This window comes from Lethenteron reissneri, chromosome 11 (genome assembly GCF_015708825.2).
Source record: "Lethenteron reissneri isolate LAM-NWPU_2019-01 chromosome 11, ASM1570882v1, whole genome shotgun sequence".
Classification (NCBI taxonomy): domain Eukaryota; kingdom Metazoa; phylum Chordata; class Hyperoartia; order Petromyzontiformes; family Petromyzontidae; genus Lethenteron; species Lethenteron reissneri.
Window position 1 is genome coordinate 9,081,723 of NC_083789.1, and position 20,867 is coordinate 9,102,589.

Here is a 20,867-nt window from a genome sequence, read left to right on the forward strand (position 1 = left end):
CTTTACGCAGCACCGCCGGCCACTCTTCCAACAACGCCTGCCCATTCTTCGGGAATTCGCGTCCACATGAGGCGACTGGGCAGCGTTCCAGCATCGCTTCCTCAGCCATCAAGAGATGGTGGGCTGGTCAGACGTGCAGGCGCTACGAGCGCTCCAAGCCACCTTGGACGACGACACTCTCGCCGCTTTTATCACCATCCCTAAGCAGGACAGGGCGACGCTGCAGTCGGCACTCCGGCAGATGTCCGACATTTATGGACCACCTTCAGATGTCCTGCACCATTTCTACAAAAGACGGCGCAACTCCAAGGAATCGCCACTTGCATTCCGCACCGCTCTACTCGCCATGGCAAGGGCGGCTTACCCAAGGACGACGAGGCCATCAATGCTCTCATCCTCCAAAAACTGCTGGAGTTGGCGCGCGAGCTGCGCATAGTCATCCAGGCGGTGGACGACGAAAATGTGTTCGCTACGGGCAGCTCGGAGCATCCACGCTCATCTGCTGCTCCACCGGGACTCAACCATCGCCGCCGTGGCTTCGACATCGGAGCCTGTCTGCATGGACGCCGGGCTCTCCCCCGACTGAGCCTTCGCAACGACCCGGCCAGCGGGCCGGCGATCGTCCAACCACGCCGGGCGCAGAGACGATCAGCAGCGGGGACGGCCCTCTCCTCGCAACGACGTCACGTTTAAACTGCGGCCGACGGGGCCACGTATCAACTGACTGTCGGGCGCCTCAACAACGCTCCTCCGGGCCTCGGGGCCAGGACCACAAGACGTCCACGGCATTGCAGCACAATCAGGTGACGCAGGAGTAATGGGGCCGTGCAGTCCACGGTTGGCCACAGTGGACATCGAGTCGTCAGGGGTCTCCACGGAGATGCCTCCTGACCCACCTGACACGGTTTTTCTCCTGTTCCACCTGCGCCGCCGAAGAAGCCACCCGTCCCCTACGACGGCCCAGCGAAACACACGTGCGCTAAATCTCGTCAATTCTCATGAGGGCCTCATTATTCCCTCATGCGTGGGGGTCCTTACCTTTCATGACACAGTCCCCATCCAAATCATTTTCTTGCATTGCCCGTTGGCTGTTGTTGTCGTGTCACGCGCGTTCGCTCGGTTATTTTTCAATTCACCATGCACATATGTTGTCTTTGTGAGGGGGGTATTTATATTGGGGGTTCTTGTTGCGTTTCACGAGGCACACGCATTCTGCTTGCATGTGTAGGGGTTATTACGGGAGGAAAGGCGGACGGGAAACACAGGGGTGTCTGCACCCACACACACGGGTGTCTACACCAACGTCCGCATCCGTTAACCACTGGGGGCCATGGGGGCTCTGTGATCCCCCATAACCCCGCCCCTCCGAGGGAATCCCTATAAAAAGGCGGGGAGCCAGAGAGCTCGGGGCAGTTGAACAAGAAGCTGACCAGTGAAGTCTGAAGACCAGCAGACTAGGCCCTGGGACTCCCCTGTCTCGCTGCCCTTGTCAGGGCCGAGCTGGGTAAGCCAGCGGCGCGGCCCAAGAGCTTCCGGACCTCTGCTCTTGTAAGGGCAAGGCCGGCTTAGCTGGGTGCCGGGATCTGTGCTTACTAGGGCCAGATCAGACAGCCTCCCGTAGCCTATTAGAGGAGGACTGGGAACAGGACAGGGGACTTAGTACTAGGGGTGGTTTCCCAGCTAGTACGGGTGAAGGGGCCGTTACCCCTTCAACTATTGTGTCTGTCCCTGAGTTAATAAAAAGAGCGTGCCTCAACTCCGTCGTCCGTCTCCCTGCAACTCACTACATCTGGCATCAGGAGTGGTCCTAAGCATGGATACGAGACGGACGACTCGTGCCCAAGACCCCGGAGAGGACGACGACGAGGGAGAGGCGGTGCAAGACATCGTCACCGACGTACCTGCACAACCGCTGCCGGCTCCAACACCTGCGGGACAGTCGGAGAGGGTCGGGACGTCGGCTGATGAGTTGGCGTTAGCCCACTCCCGACTGGCGGAGCTCCTATATGCAGCGGCCGCCATGCTGGAGCAGATAACTCGCCTGGGGCCGGGGGGAGCGGCGCGGCGGAATGACGGACAGCGCCCGCCAGAAACTCCCGCCTTTGCGATGGGCCGGAGGCTTGAAATTCCCGCCACGGGTACAGTAGGAGCCGAGGGAGGGGCCCCAGCTCGTCACGCGGGCGGCGGGGCCCAACCATCGAGCGCCACGTCATCGGCGGGGGCGGGTCGCAGTGGCTGCCTATCAGGGGTCGCCAGGTCATCACCAACGGACGACAGCACCGACCAAGCTGGAACCAGCGCGTCACCAACGGCGCGACCTCCATTAGGGTCCGCCATTGCTCCCCATACTGTCCATGGACACGGTACGAGTGCTGGGAGATTATCGGAGACGGAGCCGACATTTCAGCAATGCCTGCCGGCCCTGCAGGAGTTCGTATCGAGCGGCGGCGATTGGGGTGGGTTCCAGCGCCGTTTCCTCGCCCACAAGAAATGGCTGGGTGGATGGACAACGAGGCGCTGTGTGCTCTTCCGGCGATGCTGGATGGCGACGCCCTTGGCACCCTCACCGCTGCACCCAAGTCGGCACGCTCCACGCTTCAGTCGGCGCTGCAGGTGCTGGCCACGGTTTATGGGCCGCCTTCCGATTGTCGCCAGCTTTTCTACGAGCGGCAGAAGGGCGACAAGGAGTCACCACTTGCGTACCGAACGGCCCTGCTGTCGTTGGCGAAGGCGGCCTTCCCGCGCATGGACGAGGAGGGGATCGATGCGATGGTGGCCGAGAAAATTTTGCTGCTGGCCGACGACTTGAACATCGTCATCGTGGCACAGGATGATGCGGGCATGTCGTCATTATGGGCTGCAAGGCACATTCATGCCAATCTGATTTCCCAGCGGAGGAAGGCTAACAAGGCAGCTGCGGGACACACCGTGGCGGCGACCACCTCCGAATCTGAGGGGGGCTTCGCTGCGGCCGGTTCTGCGGGATGGCGGTCTGGCGGGCGACCGGCCCGGGACGTACCGAGCCACCGAGAGCAGCCCAAGTCTTCTGGAGCGCTCGTCGTGTGCTACAACTGTGGCCTCCGGGGCCACGTGGCTTCGGGATGCCGGGCTCCTCGACAACGCGGAGCAAGAACTGCGGCTGAGGACGGCCCTCTTCAAAAGCCTCCACAACAACCTCCGGCAAGTCGTGGCACCCCACATGTTCGGCCTGCACGCACACCCACTTCCCTCTCACATGGTCCGACACACGATTCTCGGGGTTCGGGTGCTGGGGTCGCGGCTTGATGCGGAGGGCGCTCCAACCGGGCCAATGGTCCGAGTTGGCTCACCGGGTTGTGGCTGCGTCGGCGGGGTCGTCCGTTGTCACGGGGCACATTGATGGGGTGGAGGTATGGGTACTGATCGACACGGGAGCTTCGGCGACTATCATTTCCGATTTGATTTATAATATCCTGCCCGTTGCTCCCCGTCGACATACCGTGTTACGCTGCAAACGGGGGCTTGTTAGGTATCATCGGCCAAATTCGAGCGCAAATTTCTATCGGGGACATTAAACTATCTGGCCCGGTGTTGGTCTCCTCCTCGCTGGCAATTCCGTGCCTGTTGGGGACAGACTTTTGGGCCAAATTGCCTATCAAAATTTTGATTGACCAGGGATGCATCGAGCTTCCATCGGGCCGACGTATAACGTTCCTGCCTTCCACCCCTACCTTGCGTACTGCCTGTGCAACGGTACAGGCGCTCGTTGCTCGAACGGTGCGCGTACCCCCGGGGGCACAGATGCTTGTGCCCCTGCGGTTTCCTCGACCGTTCGCTAAAGGGGTCTCAGACCGGGGCATTATGCTGGGGCCGTCTAGGGCCGGGGTGAATGGGCCAGATTTGGTGACGGCCCAGACTATTGTTAAAGGGGATGAGGACCCGTTTATCGCGGTCCTCAATGTCGGGACACGGACGGCGGTGGTTTCACAGGGAACCGTGTTCGCACATGCGATTCCGGTACCTGCGGAAACGCCAATCATTGGCCAGGTGGCCACCGATTCTCAGTCGCGACTGCCCTCAGACATTGACGAAGGTTGGCTGGAGGCGCTGTGTGCCGAGTCACCTGACCTGTCCGACTCACAACGTGCTAAATTGCGCACCCTTTTGCGAGAATTTTCCGACGTCTTTAGTAAGCACAAATACGATATCGGATGTACCAATTTGCTGCGCCACCATATTGACACCGGTGACAACGCTCCTATCCGCCAAAATCCTTTTCGGTTAAGTCCCGCCGAAAAGGATGTCAAATCGGCTGTAGATGACATGTTGGCTTCTGACATTATTTCTCCCTCGACCAGCCCTTGGGGTGCACCCATAGTATTGGTTAAAAAGCACGATGGGTCCCTAAGGTTCTGCGTTGATTTCCGGCGGTTAAATAAGATCTCGGTGGCCGATGCTTACCCGCTTCCTCGAATGGACGAATCTCTGGATGCCCTAGCAGGATCACGATTCTTCTCCACCTTGGATTTGCTCTCAGGGTTTTGGCAACTTCCCTTGGACGACGAATCGAAGCCCAAAACGGCTTTCCGAACGCCGCACGGCCTCTTCCAATTCAATCGGTTACCTATGGGGCTCCACTCCGCTCCCGCAACGTTCCAGCGCCTGATGGAATTGGTTCTCGCTGGCTTGCAATGGGAGGTGTGTTTGATTTACCTAGACGACGTTATCGTATTCAGTAAGACGTTCGAGGAACATCTTGATAGGCTTCGGGCTGTCTTTCTTAAAATGCGCGCAGCTAATTTGAAATTCAAACCACAAAAGTGCCATTTGCTACGCGAATCTGTAAGATATTTGGGTCACATCATTGGCCGGTCAGGTATCTCAACCGATCCCGCCAAAACGCGTTGTGGTAGCAACTGGCCGACTTCCACCTCGGTGGGGGAGGTTAGAAGCTTAATCGGTTTTGCTTCATATTACCGCCGGTTTGTCACGGAGTTTGATTCCATCGCTAAGCCGTTACATGCCTTAACGGCCAAGGGGGTGAAATTTCATTGGGGGCCGGAGGAGGAGGCCGCTTTTAACTCTCTTAGTAACGCCCTGGTGGGGGCCCCACCGTTGAGTTACCCCGAATTTTCTCTACCTTTCGTGCTAGACACGGACGCGAGCAACACGGGGATTGGGGGTGTGCTTTCCCAAGTTGTGGGTGGCGTGGAGCGCGTTGTGGCTTATGGTAGTAGAGTGTTGTCTCCGGCCGAGCAGCGATACTGCGTCACCCGCCGTGAACTGTTGGCTATTGTTTTCTTTATTCAACAGTACCGGCCATATCTGTACGGCCGGCATTTCACCGTCCGTACAGATCATGCGGCATTGCAGTATGCCCTGCATATTCACCAGCCATCGGGGCAGTTGTCCCGATGGCTGGAGATCATTCAGGATTTCGATTTCGAAACAACTTATCGCAAGGGGATTCGCCACACCAATGCCAATGCCCTGTCACGCCTGCCGGTCGCTTCTGATTGCACTTGTTTCTGGGGCTCGGGGCGTTGCAAATCGCCAAGCGACGGCCAGGATCGGGTCCTTGCGGCCGCCGTTGAGGCCCCTTCGGATGTTGACCCTATTGCTGTGGGAGGGAAGGATTCCCTACTGGGCTTGTCAGGTGCGGAGTGGGGGCGCCTCCAAATGGAGGATACTTCCCTCCTGGCGCTACGGCGTCGCGCGGAAGGATCCGGTCAGGGGAAGTCGGGCGTTGACTCATGGGGGTTGTGCCAGGGCCTCCTCATGCATTGGGACGGAATGATCCGCCGCCACAGGCTAGTGGTGCCTTCCGCGTTGAGGGGTAGGGCTGTATGGGCTGCTCATGAGCGGCTCCTGCACCTGGGCACCCTCAAAACCCTTGCCATGCTCCAGCTTAATTTCTTTTGGCCGGGCATGGCAAGGGATGTGGACGATCTGTTGCAGTCTTGTACCCAGTGTGCTCAACGAAAGCCGCCAGCGAAGGGAGTCAGCCCACCGGTCCAGTCTATTTCGGTCACCCGGGTTAATGAGCTTGTCGCCCTTGATATTTTGGGGCCGTTTCCTTCCACGCCGAGGGGTAATAAGTACCTGCTGGTTGGCGTGGAATATTTCACGCGATGGCCTATGGCTTGGCCCCTCGCCAACCAGTCAGCAGCAGCCGTTGCGGAGGCTTTTGTTCAGGGCTATGTCCTCGACAAGGGCGCTCCGGAACGGTTGTTGACTGATCAGGGAAAGAATTTCACTAGTGCCCTTTTACACGAGGTGTGTGAGCTTCTGGGTACGAAGAAAATTCGTACTTCGCCTTACCACCCACAAACGGATGGGATTGTAGAACGCCTGCATAGGACTCTTACGTCCATGCTATACCACCAGTCCCAAACCGATTGGGACCTTCAGATCCCGGGAGTCCTGGCAGCATACAGGATGGCTCCTCACGCGGCGACCGGATTCTCGACGTTTTTTTTTATGTATGGCCGCGAAGTTGACCCGCCTGTCGCGACTCAGCTGACAATTGCCGCACCACACGCTAAATCCAAGTTGGCGGACCATGTTAAGTTTAACATCCTCCGGTTGGCTGAGGCACGGGAGGCGGCCATGCAAAACTCTGACTCTCGCCAGAAGCAGAATGAAAGGTTGCGATCGAGCCGGTCACACACGCACGAATGGCACCCGGGCGACAGAGCGTGGCTGCACTGCCCCCAGGTGCCATTGGCCACCTCGTCTAAGCTGTTGCAACCATGGAGGGGCCCCGTGGAAATTGTGCAGGTTATGCGGCCTCAATGTGTTCGCATTAAATGGGGGAAGCGTCGGTGGTTCGTGCACCCTTCACGGTTGAAGTCAATCTTTGCTCCACATGCTTCCTCTCATGACTATGGCCGAACATGTGGGGGGTCCACTGACTCCTGGAGGGCGGGGTCGCCGCCAGCCTCTGATCCGCTGCTAACTGTTCCGTCTTCAGGGGCCCAAGGACTGACGCCCTCTCGGCCGCCAGCCTCCCATGAGGGGGTCGGCGCTGGCTCGTCCAGGAAGCCGGAGGACCGTGCACCTGAAAATTCAACACCTGCTGCCGACCCTACCGGGTCGGGCCTTTGTGACGGGCCCGCTGCACAGACACGCGCCAAGACGCGCCGGTTGTTATGAGTTGTTTTCCGCGCGTGTTCCGCTGCTGGAGGGCTCGCTCACCTTTTTTTTATTTTTTGTGGGTGGGTATTTATAGGGGACCGTCGGTTGTTGTTACACTTGTTATTGTTACGAGGCACACGCGTGTTGACTGTGTTAGTCTTTAATCTTGGGTTTTGAGGGATTGTTGCAGCCGGGACGGCTGCGAGCTGTACAGGGGGGGGTGATGTAGGGGTTATTACGGGAGGAAAGGCGGACGGGAAACACAGGGGTGTCTGCACCCACACACACGGGTGTCTACACCAACGTCCGCATCCGTTAACCACTGGGGGGCCAGGGGGGCTCTGTGATCCCCCATAACCCCGCCCCTCCGAGGGGATCCCTATAAAAGGCGGGGAGCCAGAGAGCTCGGGGCAGTTGAACAAGAAGCTGACCAGTGAAGTCTGAAGACCAGCAGACTAGGCCCTGGGACTCCCCTGTCTCGCTGCCCTTGTCAGGGCCGAGCTGGGTAAGCCAGCGGCGCGGCCCCAGAGCTTCCGGACCTCTGCTCTTGTAAGGGCAAGGCCGGCTTAGCTGGGTTCCGGGATCTGTGCTTACCAGGGCCAGATCAGACAGCCTCCCGTAGCCTATTAGAGGAGGACTGGGAACAGGACAGGGGACTTAGTACTAGGGGTGGTTTCCCAGCTAGTACGGGTGAAGGGGCCGTTACCCCTTCAACTATTGTGTCTGTCCCTGAGTTAATAAATAGAGTGTGCCTGAACTCCGTCATCCATCTCCCTGAAACTCACTACACATGTTACAATGTTTTTCCCATTGTTACAGCCGGGACGGCTGGGGCTTCCGAAGGGGGGGGGGGGGGGGGGGTGATGTAGAGGTGATCGCCACTCACCATTCAGTAACCTGCAGTACCACTGGGTGTAAACAGGGTGCAGCAGTGTTACCTCCCTGGGGAAATGCCGGGGGTCAAACAGAGGTGAGAGCGGATCCAAACGACAATTCCTGCTAGGGAAATTCCCGGGGTCAGATAGAGGTGAAAGCGGATCCAAACGACGGATCGTGAGGGGATGATGTCACCTCCCAGGGTAAACCAGAAGGTTCCAAGAAGGAGTGTCGCTTGGGCGGAGCCAGCGACGAACCAGTATAAAAGCCAGAGCGCTGAGAGCTCTGGCTCAGTTATCTCTCCACACGAAGACTGAAGCCCGGGCTGAAGATAGGACCCTGAACCCAAGCTCTACAGTCCTTCTAAGGGCTGGAGCTCAGTGAGGCCAGTGGTCAGGGGGAGAATATGTCCTGGATAGACAGGACCCTGGATCCAAGCTCTACAGCCCTTCTAAGGGCTGGGGCTCAGTGTAACCAGTGGTCTAGACCCACAGACCAAGTGGTCGGTCAGTCAGCCTCCCCTAGGTCCTAGCCGGAGGACGTTAGGCTAGCGGGTCACCAGTGAATAGGTCCCGCGGAGGCCATACCTCCCTAGGTATCGAGTAAGGGAACCGTCATACCCCTTGTGTGTTAGGGACCGTGTCACAAAGAAAGACAATAAATAGTGAGCCTCATAAAGAAGTTTATTTGTCAATATTTGAACACTACAATACCAAGCTTTCCAAAATTTCCCCTATGATTGAACCCCAACTATGTCCTGAACTAGCCAGATCATGAACTTGCCATACCTGCTGTGAACAGATCATTACCTTCACCACTCTCATAAAATGTTTTTTAGCTTCAACAAAAAACTGGCACAGCAATGATTGACCTCTCTGCTACCTATAACAGTGTTTGGAACTATGGCCTTCTGCTGAAATTGGGCAAAATTATCAGATGCCCTTCTACTGTACACCTCATCAACATGGTGCTCAGCAACCGTACTTTCAGGCCACAACTCGCTGTTAAACACAACCACAAGGGAATTATGAACAATGGCATATCTCAAGGCTTGGTTACCACCACCTATTTAACATACATACAAGTGACCTGCCATGTACATCACCTCCCAAATACATATATGCAGATGACATAGCCCTTGCTGCAAAGGGCACATACCTCGATAAATTGCCAATACTCGAAACGCTGATCTAATTTTATTGAAGGTATATTTCCCTCACTGGAGACACCAACCAAATTCCTTCCAAAACCACCATAAGTGCTGGCCACCTGAACAATCATGCAGCGAATGCCACCACTGATGTGTCATTCTCTGGTAACCCACTGCACTATGACCAGACTCCAAGATATCGGGAGTTATCATGAACAGAAGCCTGACTTTTAAAAGCCCTACATAAAACAGATCTGTGAAAAGACAAAATCAAGAATCGCCCTGCTACAGAAACGTTCAGGAACGACCTGGGGAACCTCAGCTTATGTCCTTCGAACTGCTACCCGGATCACTGATCTACTCAGTGGCAGAGTATTATGCTCCAGCCTGGTTCAGGAGCTTGTACAGAAAACTGCTCAATGCACAATTAAGCCGCAACACGAAAACTGACGCCAGTCCCATGGCTCCCCATTCTGGTGAACATTCTGCCACCAAATATCCAGAGACACGCTGTCTTTCCGACAGCTCTGTTCTTCACCTGAGGATGGCTGTTTGCGTTCTGGCTGAAACATCGTGAGAATTCTATTATGTTTCATTTTTATTATTACCCTTCTATGTGACTTTACCGAAAGAACCAAGAATATTTAGTTTACACGTTTTCCCATCCACCAAGACCTCAACAATGTACCTCCCCCACTGACTCAAATCCCCAATCCCCCCTTCTAGGATCACACTGTCACCATCCTAGAATCTCACCCAGATCTGGAAGAATGCTGGCGAAAAGAGTGGAACAACACGGACACCCAGAATAAACACCTTGATTGAGACCCAACCATCACACCTCCTGGCTTTGGTGAGACACTGGTGTAACTATCAATCGCATCAGAACAACGACAGGTCAATACACACATCTCCTTCACAGATGGAAAATAAAAAATAAGTCAGTGCACTCGTGGCCATGCAACCTAAACTACGGAACATACAGTAAACCATTGTAGTCTGCACTCTCTTTCACTGAAGGAAGAGCAAAATCACGCAAACCATCTCCTGAAGCCCTCTCATGGCTAGAAGACCTTGACATTGGCATTTAGCTCCTGAACATATAGCCACGCGCAAGAAAAAATCTAGTACAAAACATTAGCCAATACATAACATCATGAGCCAATACTATAAAACTGTGAAGGAGAATTGGCTGTTATGAAAATCTACCAAAAAGGAAAGGAAATCCTTCACAAACAGGAACAAAATTATTTCATCTTGATTCCAAGTACACTTTATCCCCATCCTTTAAAACTGGCACTAAAGTCATGGCTGGCCTCAAAGGTTGGCATTCCACAAGTTTAATCATGACAACTGCTATCCACACTTTTACTTTTTAAACATATTGACCTGTTAAGTTTTATATTTCTGTTTTCCACTTTTAAAAGTAATACGAGATGAATTATTGCACATATAGAAGTCAAAACTATATTACTTTAGTTGTAATACAATGTACTTTGATTATTTAAATCACACTGTCAACCAATTCCAACACCTTTGGAAACCGTTGTCTCCAGCTCTGTCTTTTTGTTTGTTGGGAAAGAAAATGACAAGACTCAAATTCCTTACAAGATGAGATGCAGTAATGACCAAATTTAATTTAAAAAAACGATTGTAAAACTAGATTATGTTTGTCTTGGTATGTGTCTCGCTCGGTGCGTCTTTGTGTGTCTCTCTCTGCATGTGTGTCTGTCTATGTTGTCTCCGTGTCTGTGTTTTGTCTCTCTCTCAAATTTAGCAATCTTTGGATGAACGTAATCAACCAGGTGGGGTGTTGACTGTTGTGTTAGCCGACTCTCTGTGTTGTATTGCATTATATTTCTAAGTTTACGATGTTTGTTTTTTCTCATTAATTCTTACCAGATGATGGTTGCCTGTGTTGCAATCGAACGTTGTATCCTATTATTATTTGATTTTATTCTCTACGTGACTTTACCGAAAGAACCAAAGAGTAAACGACTGTATTATAAAAGTAATTCAAAAATGTATTACAAGTAGATAATGAACAAATTGAATTGTTTTTTACTTTGAGCGGTTTGAGAATGTTAGCTGGGCAAAAATGGAATACTATTGAATCCTAAAATTCTGTTGGATTGCCAGAGACCAATAATCACATACCTCCATAATTAATGTTAAAGCTGTCTCTGAAAGAAACACTTGCCACGATTTAACCTCGGTACTTCTCACTTCCCTTAGTCCAGCTTTTCCTCCATTCAGTTTTCTCAGTTCATTTTTCAGTCCCGACGAGTTTTAATTCATCGGCCAGAGTTCAAGTGCTGTACAGTATGTAGTAAGTAAAATCCAGAAGGTGTCTTTATTCATACCCAGTGATTCTTAGCACTCTCTGCATTGTCATCTAATCACATTAGTGCTATGGTTGGTGAAACTAGAACAGCTGAGGACCGGAGGGCGATGGTTACTTTGTGACAGAATTACGGAGTTTTTTTGGACACACATTGAACACGTTGGTCAGTGCGAGTTGGTAAAGCTCATGTGGGCAAAACCAAGATTTTAGTATACAGTACTATTAAAGCCTGTTCTTCTTTTTCATCATTTTTATACTGGCAAAAAGGGTCCCAAAGATAGCAACATTATTATTACGCTTGTTTACTTACCCAGGAAAGACACACCAAGTCCCAGGCTCTTTTTATATTCAGGACGGTTCTGCATGTTTTCACATATGAGGAATCTCAATTGCATAATTTGCAAGTAATATTTCATTCAGCATTGGGATGTTTGCTCATTACCATTTACATGGTATATTTTTTAATCCAGATAATTAGATGTGTTAAGATAAATTGTGAAAGCGTTAACTATCTCAAGATTTGCTGATGACTCGTAGGTAATAGGACATACTAATTGGAATGAAATAAAACCAATTATTGCAGACAATATTGAGAAGTTTGCAAAGTGGACCAAAAAATTAGACCAACCCTAGTCCGACAAAAGGTGATCAAAGAAATACAGCGCTGACAGAAGACAAATATTACAGGACAGATGCCACTCCGGCAAAAATACAGAGGACATAGATTATTAAAAAAGACTAATAAAAGACCAAAAACATGGCGTACATGAATGTATAAACAAATACAACACAGATGAAACCAAAATACAAGACGGTACAAAGGAGACATTACATATTCTTAGGTTTTTTTCGGTAAAGTCACGTAGGTAAAAAATTAAAATTTATAAAAGTAAAATAAAATAAAAATAAAAATCACGACGTTTCGATTGCAACACAAGCAATCATCATCAGGAATAAATGAAATAGCAACAACACATTCTAACCAGAAAAACTATAGACAGACATATAAGCAGACAGATATCACCAAGATACATAGAGAGAGAGAGTAACACAGGTACAGAGAGGGACATCGTCTCTGTGGAGTGGCCTTAAATAGGCAGAGGGGGCGGTGGCAGAGAGATGGAGGGGTTAGATAAAAAATTAACATGTCAATGAGTGCGGAAAACGCGTACAAAATTAACATGTCAATGAGTGCGGAAAACGCGTAGTAAAGTAAGCAAGTTTGAACATTAGGAGAGAGGGAGAAAGAACACACTAAATTAAATAACCTAGCAAAATATCGAAATGTTATGTAATACAACACAGAGTCGGTCAACACACAATTCACGCATAGCCTGGTCGATTACGCATTTCAAAGATTGCTAAGTTAGAATTTAAGTGTGAAAATTCCAAAGAAAGACAAAACATAAAACAAAAGGAACGGAGACACACAGACAGAGCAGAACATAAGAATGACAAAAAACGAGTGGACAGAAAAAAGTACACTAAATACACAGGCAGAGAGAGAAAACAAAAACCCAGAGAGAGAGAAAAAGATAAACTTGGAACTTCCCCGTAGAAGTGGTTCAATTCTAGATTTGAAGCTTTCGTGACTGCAAGGATTCATATTCTTAGGTTTTTTCGTAAAGTCACGTAGGTAAAAAATTTAAATTTATAAAAGTAAAATAAAATAAAAATAAAAATCACGACGTTTCGATTGCAACACAAGCAATCATCACCAGGAATAAATGAAATAGCAACAAAAAATTCTAACCAGAAAAACTATAGACAGACATATAAGCAGACAGATATCACCAAGATACATAGAGAGAGAGTAACACAGGTACAGAGAGGGAGATCGTCTCTGTGGAGTGGCCTTAAATAGGCAGAGGGGGCGGTGGCAGAGAGATGGAGGGGTTAGATAAAAAATTTACATGTCAATGAGTGCGGAAAACGCGTAAAAAATTAACATGTCAATGAGTGCGGAAAACGCGTACAAAATTAACATGTCAATGAGTGCGGAAAACGCGTAGTAAAGTAAGCAAGTTTGAACATTAGGAGAGAGGGAGAAAGAACACACTAAATTAAATAACCTAGCAAAATATCGAAATGTTATGTAATACAACACAGTCGGTCAACACACAATTAACGCATGGCCTGGTCGATTATGGGGGGGGTTGGGGGGGGGTGCTTCCGCATACGGGTCACATGACAGATGTGATGTCACAGCTCACTTGCCGTGCCAAATATATGCATTATTGTGCCCCCCCCCCCCCCCCAAAAAAAAAATTACAAAAGTCTATTTTTATAATTTTTGCATGGTGTACAGTCTGGAAAGTACCCAGATGGCAAATTTCAAGTTTGTTGCATTTCGGGAAGTATGCTAGACACACATTCACAAATTTCCCTTTTACATATATAGATTAATTCTAGATTTGAAGCTTTCGTGACTGCAAGGATTCATATTCTTAGGTTTTTTCGGTAAAGTCACGTAGGTAAAACATCAAAATTAATAAAAATAGAATAAAATAAAGATCACGACGTTTCGGAGGCAACACAGCTAAGTCACTTGATGCAGCTAATCTGGCTGTGACGGTCCCACCTGATGATGGAGACTTGTGTTGCCTCCAAAACGTCGTGATCTTTATTTTATTTTATTTTTATTAATTTTGATGTTTTACCTACGTGACTTTACCGAAAAAACCTAAGAATATATATAGATTAACCTTACACAAATAAAGTTGTACTCTATGATTTTCCTTTATGCCACACCTGGTAAGAGGCATGCAAAAGTACAGCGAAAATGTACTACAGTAGAGTACTGATATGATGCGCACTATGCTTGTGTAGTGACATAAGAAGGGAGGGGCTGCTGGGGGCTCTGGGACCCTGGGCGGCCCAGGCGCTTGGGCCCTTTTGGCGCCGGGCGCTGGGTTCCCAGGCGGTCCCAGACGCTTAAGCCTTTTGCCGCCAGGCGTTGGGTTCCCGGGCGGCCCAGGCGCTTAAGCCCCTTGGTGCCACCAACGGGGGGGGCTGTGTGTGCTCTGTGGGATATCTGGGGGCGCACACGGCCCCACCCCTCGTTGGGGACTAGGCATAAAAGGGGAGCTCCCTGGACGATCTTGTAGCTCAAGACCCAAGACCCAAGACCAGCCATCTGAGAACCCTGGGACGCTGTGAGGGCCAGTGGTGGGACTCTGGAACTCCCGGCTCTACGTCCTTGTGAGGGCGAGTTCCAGAGCGTAGCCAGAGTAGGGTATCTAAGCTGTGTACCTAGGCTGTGTACCTAGGCTGTAGCAGGGTATCAGGACTGTTGGAGTGTTGGATTGTAATAAAGAAGTTACCTCTACAAGTGTCTCCGGAACCCGTTACACTTGGATCCCGTCATCCATGTTTAGCCAAGCAATTTACACCTTGAATGCGCACAAAAGCACACATGAACAAGGATTCACTTGTCCAGTAGATATCATATCTGTGGCGATGTGGGAGACGAACATTGTGAATCCTATTATCTGTCAAATTATCCACATCTTCTCTGTTGTTGGATGGATATTGGCACGCAATTCCACTTGCCAGCAAATAATTGCAGATGCAGTAATAGGAATTCGTTCTGCAATACGGGAAGAAGAAACCCAGAAATAGAAATAACAGGGGGTGTGAATAATTCGCATTTTGATGGAGTTAAAGGTCCCACTGATAATTGAATGTAGTAATAAGAGCTCTAACTGTTAATTAAATTTGTTTTAAAGGGGATGAATCTGCTGCCCCACTTTGGAACGGACTGGTAACCTTGCCCTGTGATGAGGGTAAAGTGCGGATTGAGAGCGTGGACAGGCACAACGCACATACACAAACAAAGATCCCCAGTATAGCCTGCACAGACTTTTGGGGCAAGTGCTGTTAGCTTACACCTATGAAGCCTGGCACGGCAACACGAGGGGGTGGGGGATTGGCCACCACCACGCCCGACCACCTTTGTCTCCCCAGTGGTGATGTTTAATACACCGCACCAAGTACTCATTTGAGGCAGAGTCGCCCTAGGGGAGGCCGAGGACCGATTCAGATAATCATCACCGGTGTTGGCCATGAGCGGGAATCCAACTCGGGTCGCCGGGTTTGTAGTGCAGCACACTAACCTGCTACACTACCACTCCCCACAGAACACTCACACACAAGCAGTCAATGTGCATGTATGTACAACCAGTTTGTCGATCCATTGCTGGATGACAGCCTCCCCATGGCTATACTTCACCACGCTGGTGACAATGCGTGTTTTAAGGGAGAAGAGGGATGCTCAATATAATTTAAACTTTCTGTACTGCACCACACCTATTACACCTGGTGGTCGCCCATCAATCCAAGGCACTATTCCAGTCTCAAGCCCTGGTTAGATCGCGAGATAGGACTTCGAGATGGGGGCCGCATTCCGACCGATGAGGTCATTGCTATATGTGCAAGGACTAATAAGGCATGCACATGCAAGAATTGTCAGAGCCAAAGCGTCCGGACCTCTTAAGAGTGACAGAAAAAATAAATCGACATTGCACGTTCATTGTACAGTACTGTTATTCCCTCGTTATTCGCGAACTTGCTATCCGTTGTTGCATCAGGAATTCTACACGACTGCATCGATCGAGAGAGACGGAAAGTGATGAGAGACAGAATGTGATGCGAGTAAGTGATTAGATAAAGTGATGAGTTAAAAGAAATGTGCTACTCACGAGCATCTCCCGAATGTATCCCTCGCGATTAACGAGGGAATGCTATACAGCACTGTTCAACGCACAGCTCACAATTCCACGCGGGTGGCTAAGGCATACAAAAATGATCTTAAAAACTGAAAATAAATAGTGCGCATCCATTTGCTTTAGGCAAAGCGGATTCAATTGAGTTTTTTGTGTGAAGGCTCAAAGTTGTTGTTTTTTGTGTGCAGGACCCCAATGTTGGATTGCACACACTTACCACCGTATTTCCTCCCAATGCAACGACCTCCGGAAAGTAAGACGCGCTCCGAAAATGCAGAAGAGCTCTGGAAAGTAAGACGTGGTCGGGAAATTAAAGACCCCCACCACACCATACACTTCCTTGTAACCACGGGATCAAATAAACTTATTACAGTTATGACCACAAAGACATACAGTACACTGTATACACACACACACTTCCTGGATCAAAGGACGCACCCGCCCTACCGCCAAAACATTTAAAGCTTTAAAAATACTATACGGGGGAAATGGGGGGGGGTGTAAGTGCGTCTTACAATCCGAAGAATAAGGTTGCTTACATCGCCGCATTTCCCGTGGAAACAATAACTTTATCGGGAACACACGCTGTTTGTTCTCAGCCGAGGCATTACCAGAAAAAAACCCAACGCGAGTTACATAACGTTACATAACCAAGGCAACGCCACACACACACACAACGAAAACTGCCCACATTGTATTGTCCATCAACAGGCATGGGGGGCTAAAGCCACCCAAATAAGCAAGCCAGACACAATTATGTCGATTCTCCGATTAAAAAAATAAAACGCAATACATGTACGCTTCATTGCAGGCTATGCCAACATTCTTATACTGTACTTCATTCGACTCAAACCGGAAATGACTAGACTGACGTGGTGAAGTATGGCCTTGAGATCTAATACAGTTACTGCGATGTAACGCCTCCAAAAGACCCGCACTGACCAGATCAACAACAAACCAACGACCAGTGCGGTGAAGTATGGCCTTACCGAATGCAGTTCTGTAAACACCCCAACGACCCGCACCGACTTGACTGGCGTGGTTGAAGCATCGTGGTCTCATAAACGAATTCAGTTACATAACAGGCGGCCAACGCTGACACACCAGTGTTGTGAAGTATGGCTTGTCTTAATATAACACTGTAACACTTCCCAACGACCCGCACTGGTTTAGTTCAGAAAGGTCCCCACTCATCGTGATATGATCACGGGCGAGCAGCCAAAACATTCCCCCCCTACACCAAATCCATGCTCCCAGCACAGGCGACGCTGCTAAAGCGTTGTGGGTTTCCATTCGCAAGAAGGCAAGTGCTGCACTGTACTTGTTGCACCGTTGGACATTGGAGCAAGCCATGCAATTTATTTGTATATTGTACAAACATACAAATTTTCCAAAAACCCAATGGAAATATTCAGTTTTCAGCCACTTATTGGCGGTGCAATGTACAATTATGAGCTGACAACCGGGAGTTTCCAACGCCCCTTTACAATAGGTGTAGTGAAATGAACTATTATCCACCTTATTACCCGCCACTATCCGTGGGAGCTAGTAAGAAAGGCTTATCCGCGCCCTGTTCCTATTTATTATTCGATAATTCACTAAATTTGAGAGCGTGAGTTTATTTCCCCACGTGACCGTGAATAAAAGTTCTACCGTGTTTGCCATGGTTTATCCACTGCTCGATGAGGCCTCCCCCACTATATGCCACTGCCATCTCTCGCCATCATCGAGCGATGTTAATAATCCACGAGCTCGATTACATTGCTCCATCACATTCGTGTGCGTCCTCTCAATCCCAGTTCACATGGAACGTTAGTCCAAAGGTCCCAACCACGTGCCAACGTTGGCACGTAAACTGGAATGGTCGGCGTATATTAAACACGAGTACAACATACTACATTAAGACATACCGTACTGGAGTGTGATGATAGGTTGCACATTATTTAGGACAGTATTTTTAGTTTTTAAACAAATGTATTTATAGAGCTGTATTGTAGCATTGCAGGACCGTGAGTTGATGGGTACAGCATGGGAGGTGTTCATTTAGCAGTGGATAGAACATGTCTGATATAAAGATTAGGTCACAAAGTGTTGTACTCAAAAGAGAATTACATCAGATTACAGTAAATACAAATATATATGTACGTGCTACTTATTCTGTAGTCAATCAGTGCGCCCATAAAATACTGAATCGCCCATGTAAGACGTTGCAATACTGTATATTGTAAAGTGAAATACATTTTAAGTTGGAGTCTTTCTACCATATATACCTTTAACATAAACACGTTTGACAACCACACCTTAAATGCGTGCTACATATAGTAGATGTAAAGATTAATCGATAGCAATTGATATCGATTATCTAAGCTGACGATCCATCCTGGACGCAAATCAATTTGCATGTGAGAATGTTTTCGATTCGTATGAGCTGTAATTTGTTCATGTGACTCCATCAGCCGCTCGAGGCCGCTAAATTCACAATGTTTAACGATGTATCTCCACTATATTATTATAGTATCAACCACTCGCAAATCTGATTCTCGACAATTCATCTAATTACAGGAAGGGTTGATGGTTACACCCAAAATACTATTTACAATACTATATTTATTCCTGTACCTTTAAAGCATATGATTACAACAGGGATATCCAACAATTAAAGTAACCAATTGCTCTACCGATAGTCATTGTGTTACTCAACTAAAAATGGGCAAAGAAACTGATTTGTTTAAAAAAAGGGGGGGTATTATTAGGTGTGCCGCTGGACGGGAGGTCGATGGGCAGGGCTTGAGGGACGTCGTTCCTTTCATCAGCTGAATCAGGCCGTGTGGCTTCCTCGAGGGCTTCCCACCTTCCGTGTAACATTTTTAGTGGAAAATTAAGTTAATAGACTCATCTGTATGCAGTCCAGTAGCTTAATAAAAAAAGTGTTGAGTTTCGTATTGCATTATGTATTGCTGGAAAGTTACATTTCCGTATATTCACCATAATTTACGTCCAAGTTATAACTCATCGGAAGAGACAAATTGTATTTTCGTTTGGGCGACCAAATGTTCTTTTCAGCTGTGCAGAAGAGCTGCAGGCAACACAACACATCTAGCAGATATCAATGAACCATCCCTTTGCCCATTGCTCATGTACTCACGCCAAAGGTTGAATAATCAATAAGATAATGTTCTCCATTCGTGAGACAGCGGTGGGGTAGCACACAAACATGTGACCAGGCAGCTTTGAATTACCCTGACAATAGAGATAAATGTTTCGTGCTACAATCTTATATCTCTATGCGACGAGGCAATGAGTCAAAATCACGAAAATGTTTCGATTTAAAGCTTTCGTGACTGCAGGGATTCATCTTCTTGGTTCTTTCGGTAAAGTCACGTAGAAGGAAAACAATAAAATAAAACATAATAAAATAATTCTCACGACGTTTCGGCCACAACGCAAGCAGCCGTTCTCAGGTGAAGAACAGGTCTGTCGGAAAGACAGCGTCAACTGTCGGAAAGACAGCGTCTGAATTCAGATGCTGTCTTTCCGAGAGACCTGTTCTTCACCTGAGGACGGCTGCTTGCGTTGTGGCCGAAACGTCGTGAGAATTATTTAATGTTTTATTTTTATTATTTTATTATTTTCCTTCTACGTGACTTTACCGAAAGAACCAAGAAGATCACGAAAACGTTTCACACAACCATCCTGTCCATCCATCTTCATGTGCGCCCGTCTTCCCCTTGTTAAGCACATCCAAATATTCTTGGTTCTTTCGGTAAAGTCACATAGAAGGGAAATAATAAAACGTGACTTTACCGAAAGAACCAAGAATATGAATCCGTGCAGTCACGAAACCTTAAAATCGAAACATATCCAAATAGTTGCAATGACATCTTGTTCTGGTTCCAATGCAAACCAAGCACACAGTAGTAGGTCAAAAGGTCACAACGGATGTGTTGCGAGGCTGCATTGTAAAACACTGCTTTGTAAAACACTGGGCTTAGTGGAAACCCTAGCACTGTTTTCAAATTAATCAAAAGGCATTGCACAAAAAAACAAATACGTAAGAGGTCTTACAATTGCCTATGAATGCACTGTATATTAAAAAAAAGGCAGCAAAATGCCTGCTGTTCTGATTGTTGACTTAAACCACCCAGCATAATTTTGTTTTATGGCACACATAACAGTAACAAAGCAGCTTTATTAAATGCATAAAAATGTTAGCATTTTAAAAAATACTGTACCGTGTTTACATTCGTGCTTCCAAGAATGCGGTGATTAAAAAAAATTACTGAGCACTTGCCAAGCCTTCAGGACGTACAGTTAGAAATACTTTCTATTACTAATGCATTGCTAACACTGTAAGGTTAAATATAAACTGGAAAACCATTCAGAAAGCCTCCATCTGAGTATATTCCTACGCTTAGGATATTCCGCTCTAACTCATCTTATCCGTGAACAATCACGAGCATTAAAAACTGATTCGCAAGCATTATAGGTACCAATTGCGGAAAACATCGGTAATAGGAAGACAGAGACGCGGATAATAGGGTCGTGGATAAGAGGTATTCTCCTGCACGTGCAACAAATGTTAGAAACACAGTGGACACATGATTTGCACGTAAAATCGCAATGTGTATACAAACACGGACACACATGGACGAAGACA

General features: G+C 48.5%; 1 protein-coding gene across 5 annotated transcripts in view; it reads right to left on the minus strand.

Moving 5' to 3' along the window:
- The window catches only part of LOC133341419 (estrogen receptor beta-like), a 135,057-nt gene that overhangs the window by 100,524 nt on the left and 13,666 nt on the right, over positions 1 to 20,867 (minus strand). For 2 of the 5 annotated variants that reach the window (XM_061550031.1, XM_061550030.1), the window contains exon 2: positions 16,428 to 16,494. The exons of 1 other annotated variant lie outside the window; for it this stretch is intronic. Coding sequence is in view for 1 of the 4 variants with exons in the window: in XM_061550029.1 (XP_061406013.1) it covers positions 16,428 to 16,494; positions 17,200 to 17,261 (129 nt within the window). In the remaining 3 variants the exon portion in view is untranslated. Of the gene's footprint in view, positions 1 to 16,427; positions 16,495 to 16,749; positions 16,789 to 17,199; positions 17,621 to 20,867 lie in introns of those variants that run through there. 2 more of the 5 variants (XM_061550029.1, XM_061550032.1) reach the window with 2 other exon arrangements.